The sequence below is a fragment of the Sorghum bicolor genome, chromosome 8 (assembly GCF_000003195.3).
Source record: "Sorghum bicolor cultivar BTx623 chromosome 8, Sorghum_bicolor_NCBIv3, whole genome shotgun sequence".
NCBI classification, from domain to species: domain Eukaryota; kingdom Viridiplantae; phylum Streptophyta; class Magnoliopsida; order Poales; family Poaceae; genus Sorghum; species Sorghum bicolor.
In genome coordinates, this window is record NC_012877.2 from 60,199,925 (window position 1) to 60,208,140 (window position 8,216).

The 8,216-nt window shown below is 45.8% G+C and overlaps 1 protein-coding gene across 1 annotated transcript; it reads right to left on the reverse strand.

Moving 5' to 3' along the window:
• On the reverse strand, positions 567-7,189 carry LOC8084396 (homeobox-leucine zipper protein HOX33). The gene is made up of 18 exons (XM_002443503.2): positions 6,786-7,189; positions 5,098-5,257; positions 4,809-4,927; positions 4,645-4,735; positions 4,446-4,541; positions 4,256-4,369; positions 4,067-4,150; positions 3,647-3,802; positions 3,449-3,523; positions 3,233-3,339; positions 2,920-3,115; positions 2,559-2,747; positions 2,394-2,474; positions 2,172-2,306; positions 1,754-2,079; positions 1,369-1,474; positions 1,115-1,264; positions 567-1,004 (listed from the first exon to the last, which is right to left on the reverse strand). The coding sequence occupies exons 1-18, from the start codon at positions 7,025-7,027 to the stop codon at positions 858-860; spliced, it is 2,574 nt and encodes an 857-aa protein (XP_002443548.1). The 5' UTR covers positions 7,028-7,189; the 3' UTR covers positions 567-857.

An 8,216-nucleotide genomic window follows, 5' to 3' on the forward strand; every position in this document is an offset into this window, starting at 1 on the left:
CCTAAACAGGCCCGAAGAATAGTACTGGAGCGTCATCGACCGGTCACCGGCAGGGGACGGCAGAGTTTAAACGCCAACGGAGCGGCGCCGGCGCAGCGATGCAGAGTCGCAGAGACGACGATTGCAGGTCGGTGGTGCAGGAGATAGCAGGAGACGAACTGTACGCGCCTGCCGCTGCCTCTGTTCCTCTGCGGCCGTGTAGCCGGACGCTGGCCAGCGCCATTGATCAGTGTACTACTAGCTCGCCGGCGCTGACTTGACAGGCCTGAAATCCGTCCACCTCGTCGGATCGGAGTTGCAGCTGCAGTATTTCTGTTCAATACTGTGTTCGTGCTAGCTCGACTACCCGCATTTGCAGCTTGCAGCATGCATGCAGACGGATTTCAGGCTGGCTGATGGTGATTTACCGTGAGAGAAATCACTGTTCCATGTTCCATGGCTGAAAAGTAGAACAGAGAATGACTGATAATAATAACAGAAGTACTGAAAAGTAGTGATTTGTTATGAGAGAAAAACGTTGCTGAATAACTAGCAGATTTTGCTGATAAACTCAGGCGAACAAGGTATAAGTCACACAAACACACAGATCCCAGAGAATGACTGATAATAACAGAAGTAATAAGGTTCTTTAGTCTCACACACAAACAGCAGTGACATACTAACATCGTCTCCAACTCTCGATCCACATTACACTTACTTCATACACAGGAACAGTAAACATCTCATCGTCTCGAGCAGTTGTAGCACACAGGTACAACGGAAAAGCAACTAATAATACGTAGTAGTAGTAGTAGGATAAAGGCGACGTCCGATCTGGCGCCGCCGAGCGAGGCTGTGAACCTCAGAAACGCGGAGCGTCAGATGAAGGTCCAGTTGACGAGCATGAGCGCCAGGCACTGAGGGGCACCGTCGTCACCAACCACCTTCCACGCCACCGCCTGCTCGTACGATGCCTGCCGCCCCATGCTCGATCTGCACACGCCGCCGGGGAGGTACGCCAGGCCCTGCTCACAAACGGACACGCAGGGCAGGTCAGCCAGGGAAGTTTCAAACTTGCAATGTCGTCGTCTATTTGGCCATGGGCATGGCAGCAGAGTAATACGGTAATACATACCTGCTGCATGATCTTGGAGAGCTGCGCAAACAGGGCCTTCTGGCCGTCGTCGTCGAGGACAGCCTCCAGCGGCAGGTCCTGGATGTTCACCAGGGTCGTCTCCAGGATGTCGAAGCCGGCACTGTTGGCGAACTTGAGCGTGAAAGCCGGCTGCAGGCAGGCCGTTGGCAATGCCCGGTTTCAGGTTATGGCACAAGCTACTATTATTTGGAATCTTGAAGACGATAGGATGAGATGCACAGCACCAGACTGACCTTCAGAGAGCAGCAGAGTATTGCGTCGCTGTGCTTCCAGAATGGCATCAGGGGAGAATCCGCGCCTTCAGTGTCCGACCAGCGGATCTCCGTTCCAGTGTGCGCCCTGGAATTTTGAAATCATCAGGAAATCCATACAACTTGATAGCTCACAACTCCAAGGTGATGATGGATGAAAAAAGCATTAACAATTCCAGGGTAATGCTGGTTGAAGGAAACAATTGCAGGGCAATGATGGATGAAAAAAGCATTAACAATTCCAGGGTAATGATGGATGAAAAAAGCATTAACAATTGCAGGGTAAAGCTGTATGGAGGGAGCATTAACAATTCCAGCAGTAGACCAAACAAATGACACTCAGGTAGCTGTGAAGTCTGAGTTCTACCTGTAGCTCCTGCCGATCCACGTAGCTAGAGCAAGTGCCTCAGGAGAGCCCGGTGGATGCTTCAGTTCGATATGCGGGCCAAGGCGAGAAGGAGCAATTGCCATGGCCACCCTCTGCACAGACGCCATCACACCCCTGACATACTGCCTGGCCATTGCTGCCACACTATCGCGAAGGTGATTCTCGAACGAAAACTGGAAGGCGATGGTCAGGACAGATCTCGTGGTGCATGTGCCGGAACTATCGCTTAAAGCACGCAGACCTCCACCTGATCCAACCTCCAGTGCAGAAGCAAGGTCGAGTGTGCGTGTGGCAGATGGCACATCCTGCAATTTGAGTGCATGATGTATTGTATTAATACAGTGCAGCAAGGACAAGATGTGAACTAGGAGTGACTATCTAGATCCGGGATACTTACCGTCTTAGCATCAAGTGGTATCACACGGAAGCCTGAGGGTAGCAACGGTGCATCATCAGCAAAAGATTCATCAATAGGAGCAAAGACAAGCTGTGCACATGCACCAGGTGCATTCTCATCAACACCACTGCACAACTGCAATAGCAGATAATGTCACAAAATCATAAGGATGTGAGAAAAGCATGGACCAAGAGCCAAGAAACAAATTGGAAAGTCTCACACCTGCAGAAGAAACATATCCCGAGACATGAGCACCTCCTCATGGCTAAAGCCATGTCCTTCAAGCCTAATAACCTCCAAGCACTGAAATTAAAATAGTAAGTTAGATGGGGCTTATATTGGACATTAACAAGAAGACAATGAAAGGAACCATAATCAACAGATTACCTCTTCATGCTCCAAGGTGCGTGCAAGGGGTAGTATAACCTGGTTGCCCATAAACCCACCAGCCCTTAAACCTGGAACAGCATATGGGTTGGCCCTCAAAGAGGCAGCAGAATAAGCATCAACACCAGGATCAGCCCATTCAGAGCGATGCTCCCTCAAAAATCGCACAAGTATAGCAGGTGGCACATTCTACAATATCAAAAGAAGTACATTGGGGTAAGGTTAATTATACCACAAAAACAATTTTATGCAAGGAAAACTACCATGAAGATTGTTCATTTAGTATTGTAACAACTAACAAGCAACTAAAAGGACTACAAGGTTACATAGCATGGAACAAAATTGAGTGCAATGTACAAACCTGCAGTAACATTGATGCTTTTGCACACATGATGCCACCCCCCATAGCAGAAAAGAATGGGGAAGGGCTGACATGAGATCCAATAAGTTTGTTTGGAGATGAGTTGATTGAAATTGTAATATCCTCAGCACCATCACTACTCAACAAAGAAGACCAGCCATCGTCTGGAAAGCCGCTCACAGCATCATTGAAGCCTCTGCAAATTGAGAAGAGTTTAGATTTCAGACCAGTGGTAGCCAAGAATGGAATGCTATTACAAGACACTCTTGCAGATGCTTGGAAGGTCAAAAGGCTATTCCATCTTTTTACACACCTGCTGAGCCTTTGACTGAAAGTTCTGAGAACAGCCGGCTGTCGACCAACACCATAGGGCATTTCACCACTTGATTCATGTGCAATTTGCCTAATGTGTCGCAATGCCTATACAGAAACCAATAGCGTCACTGGTGCATCAGAAAAATTACAGATTCAGGAGTACCACCAAAGCCCAACAGCTGCTTAGCAACAATGAAATTGAACAGCGACATACCGCAGCAGTCATCTTCTGTGCCAGTATCTTAGGAGATTCATAGAGTGGCCGAAGAACCTCGGGCACACTAGAAGCCTGTATTAGAACAAGATAATCATTTAGGCACATATCTGCTAAAAGTTCAACAACGAGTAGATGCATATTTAATAAACTAGCCAAGTGCACATTCATCAGTATGAAAGACCCACTGCTACTTACATTCAGATCAACATGATCCACAATGTAAATCATGGAACCTCCCCCATCACAAGGTCGAATCAGATAACCACTAGGAAGCACCTCAGCTCTGATAAAATTTGGAGTGTTAGGTCCAGAAGGACCTCCAGTGGACTGAGTCAATGACCTTTCGCAGATCTACAGAAGACAGAGCCACATTGTTACCAGTACTGCATTGTGCAGCAAATACAATGAATATGCAAAAGAAGTGGCAGTCAAGCATCAATTAATACATTGGTATTACTAGGGTCAAAAGACACAATTTTGCAACAGATTTCACACTACAGTGAAAAAGGCAGGTTAAAACTGACAGCACGGGGAGTTCAACAAGATTAAGTTTGGTTGGAACATGACAATGAGACCAACAATATGCATTAGGTCAATCAGGTAATTAAGGCATACCACAAGACTGCCATCATCAAGACCACTAGTGTATCGGAGCGTCCAAAAGTCGCGCGGTTCCGCCAGAGTTGTCAGTGCATAAGTCTACAGATTAAAACAGAAATTATTACTATCAATAGAATCATAGCTACTAGTACTGGTACATAATCAAGCACGTAAAAAGACTGAACCTTATGTGCAGACATATACCTGCATATAGATCAGCTCAATTGTTCCACCGTTACCCGTAGGGATAACATGGAGGATATCAACATGCCGACAATCTCGATACCACGATGCGCGATCCTTAAGGATCTCAGCAACCTAAATGGAAATTAATTAGATGTCTCACAGCTGCAGAAGCTAAAAGAAAACACAAGACCAATAAGAATCAACATACCTTTGTGGGCTCAAGGCTCACAAGGCCGCAAGCTCGTGCTGCTACGCCACTGCAGTTGTGCGAAACAGCGATGATTCCAACGGAATCCGGACCAGGCTGTAAACAGAATCACATTTCAAATAGTCAGAGATATCAACATCAGGTGCAACACAGTATTACACTGATATAAGTACATTATCTAAAAAAACAAGTACATTACCTTCATCCCAACCATTTGCACCCAGTTGACAGCAGTTCCAGTCGCCTTGGACATGAACTCTGCCAATGTCTCCTCAGCAATAGCGAGTAGACTGGACAAAAGGGAAATTAGCATTAGAGCAAGCATAGAATTTGAACACGAATGTAATCAGGTTTCAGACTTACCCTGCTGGGTTGTTCGCATCCCTTTGTGGAGGATGCAGAACTGCTGGGTTTTGCTGTTGGTTGTGGTGACCACTTGTCACCACAGACTCACAGCTTGTGTCGGTGGTGGCTACAGAAGGCTGCAAATTTACAAGCAAATGTTATAGCAAGCAAAACAAGATAATGCATAAGCAGGGAAAAATACAAATATAATAGGCATTAAAACAATATGTAACAGACCCTGAGTCAAAATGCAGCAAACCATTACAAGGTCAAGCCCATCTACAGTTGAAAGTGAAAAGGAGCTCACACTGTGGAGTCGATTCTTCATATACCCGTTGTCAAAGACGAGACGGGACACCTGCTTCTGCAGCCGGTCATTCTCCTCCATCAGCAGCTTATTCATCGCGCTCAGCTTCCGGTTCACGGTTTGTAGACGAGAAGACTCCTTGCGCTGCTTCTCCCGGCATCTATCAAAGACAACAGAAACACAGTTTAGTGGCAGGCACACCTAAAAATGCAAACTACACAAATAGTGGCTTCCAATATGCGGGATTCCCTTTGTAGTTCTTGATTGGCATAAACCGAGAATGAACAGAAAGAAGGCATTTCAGTGATATTCTCTTAGGGCACGAGCGGGTCATTATACAGGAATGTATGGAAAAGGTGAAGCAAAAGAGACAAAATGGATACTATGTAAGAACCAAGTATATGTGAATCATTGCCTAATTGAAAGTGATGCGTGTGTGTGTGCCTGCATCTACCAAGTCTAGTCAAAATTAGCACTTCCTGAGCCCACGGTAAAAGATTCTTGGCTCCTTTTACCCTTCACCAAAGCTTTTGGCTTAAAAGGTGACGTTATTCTCATTCTTGATTCTTCCACAGGGTGAGGCACCACACCACCAAGAACAAAACTGTTACCCAACTTTTAATCTGCTGGAAAAGAAGGCAAAGTGACATAGCCTACGAGGTGATGTTCAGAGGGGCCTGAAGGACAGCGAATGCCACCACCACCACTGAAGTGGAAATTGGAAAAGACGGGCCTCAACTCAGAATGCTGTTGGATCAGTCAACCAAAGAAACAACACACATTTGAAGGGACAAACAAGAACCCGAGGATTTTGTGGTGCCGAACAACTGTCACTTGTTTCTATTTTCCGACCTCATATATTCTCAAATTCAAGATAGATGTAGTGCTACGCTTATACCGAGATAAGCCACTAGCTGAGTTCATACTGCCACCTCGATCCACTACTACTCATGCATGATTCACTAGCATACATGTGAAAAGTTGACGACACCTCGCAATGAGGCTCATGCAAGCGGTGGAGACAAGAAACTGCCTGGTACCAAGTCATTGTCACCACGAACGGCATGACATTTGCAAGAACACATGAGCCAAGTAATTTTGCCTAGAATAAATCTGACAAAGACGGTTTCTTTAGTGCCCTACCTAACCCACAGATGGCAAAAAAAGCATTGTGATACAGGAACACATATCATTGTGCGGAGCTTCTCAAAATCAAAATCTTTTTAAAAGAATTGAGGAAATGGGGAAGCGCAGGTTCAAGCAAACCAATAAGGTGTTCATGATTCGTTTCCAGGAAAATCTCTGAAGAATACACAGATTTTCTGAAGAAACATGGCATCATTGCCACTGCACAGAACACCGAAGGTCACTAGAAATCAACCCAAGGAAACTCCCAAAATGATAAATAAAACGGCTGAAAAAACTTGCAAACAAAGAAAGGGGGAAAAGCAGGTAACGAACGCCCCTTCCAGAAATCAAGCGAAGAAACGGGCCAAAATCACACGAAACCAAATCTCCCACAGCAGAACCGCATAAAGACTGCTCCTATCTACTTTTCCACTCGACACGCCTCTCTTCTAGCACGCGCGCCAAGATCACGCAATGTGTTGGCCCCGCAAGAAGCAAGAGGAGAGCAAAACCAGGAGAGGAAGAAGCTCACAGATCGAGCGGGGGACGGAGCGACTGACCTGCGGTTCTGGAACCAGACCTTGATCTGCTTGGGCTCGATGTTGCTGAGGATGGGGCAGTCGCGGATGAGCTGCTGCCGGCGGAGCGAGCTGGGCTTGGGGCACTCGCTGTAGACGCGCTCCAGCGCCTCCACCTGCTCCGGCGTGTACCGCACGTACTTGCCCGCGTCCACCTGCGGCGCGCCCTGGGCGGCGCCGCCCGGCGGGGAGAGCCGCCTCTCCCTGCTCGCGACCATCGCCATCGTCGTCGCCGGCGGGCACCGCCTAGTAGTGCAGCAGGAGAGGAGAGGAGGTGGAGCAGCAGCCGGCTCCCGTGCGCGCTCCTGCCATGGGGAGTAGGAGTAGGTGGTGGGTGTGCTCGCGTGGGTGGGAGTGGGGAGTGGAGTGAAGGGGAGGAGCAGCAAAGCTCTGGGCTTGTTTAATAGCAGGACAGTACGGCTGCTCTGCAGCTGCAAGGAGTGGTTTTTTTTTTTCAGTTTTTGGTCACATGCAAGAGAAGAGCTCTCTCTCACACATATATTCTTTTTATAATTTCTTTTGAAAGCTTTGGTTTTTATATGATTGCTGCAGGTGCACACAACATGAGAAATTTTCGTTTCATTTTCAGATCATGGAGGTTTTGAATTGATCGTCCCTTTACTGAAACAAGAGGTATCTTTCTGAATTTCTTTGGTTAAACAGTTCCATGCGGGCATTTGGACTGAAAAAAAATGTTTTTACTCGCATGGAGATTATTTACGAGTATGCCCCCACAAAGCAAGGGCAAAAAAATCGAGCAGAATGCCCCTTCTGTAACAAAAAAAATGGTGTAATTAGGGATGAAAACAAAAATGATAGTTTTTTATTTTTGGAGATTGTTTCCGAATTTTTTCTAAGTTTCAGGCCTCAATGAAAATAGAATTGGTAACCAGCAAAATGAAAATGTAAACGATAAAAATAACCAAAACAAAAACGAAAATGATTTACCCTGTTTCAATCTTTTCAAAGAATACCGTATTTAGCTGATAAATTATCGTCGTTAGTTACCGATTCAAAGACCTTAAATCCTACGGACTATACAATGCATATACTTTAGGTCCAATTGGTCTACATCTAAGCATCTCATCCGTATACACAAGCACATAAAACATGTTTTTTCAAAAAAACTATATGCTGCAAGTATTTCATCCATATGGGAACAAGAAGACAATCGACCAATCACATATTGTACCCATGACTCTAGCTTTCGCTTAGAGTCCTATTAATTATAGCTTTATTTATTATTGTCGTGTGAGATATGTCGAATTGTATGACTCTTCTAATATTCTACGGTTCGTCGTATTTATCGTTTTTTAAGATATCGTTCTCGTGGATTCCTATCGTTATCGATGTATTTTTTCGATCGACTACTAACATTTTTTTGATTACTGGAGTATCAGTGCCGTATTCGTT

Excerpts from the sequence above, each read along its gene's own strand:
- LOC8084396 (XM_002443503.2), bottom strand. The coding sequence starts at position 7,027 with ATGGCGATGGTCGCGAGCAGGGAGAGGCGGCTCTCCCCGCCGGGCGGC. Across the intron at positions 3,524-3,646 it reads TGGATCATGTTGATCTGAAT|GCTTCTAGTGTGCCCGAGGT; the intron begins GTAAGTAGCAGT and ends GTTCTAATACAG. Across the intron at positions 2,307-2,393 it reads GGGATATGTTTCTTCTGCAG|TTGTGCAGTGGTGTTGATGA; the intron begins GTGTGAGACTTT and ends CTGCTATTGCAG.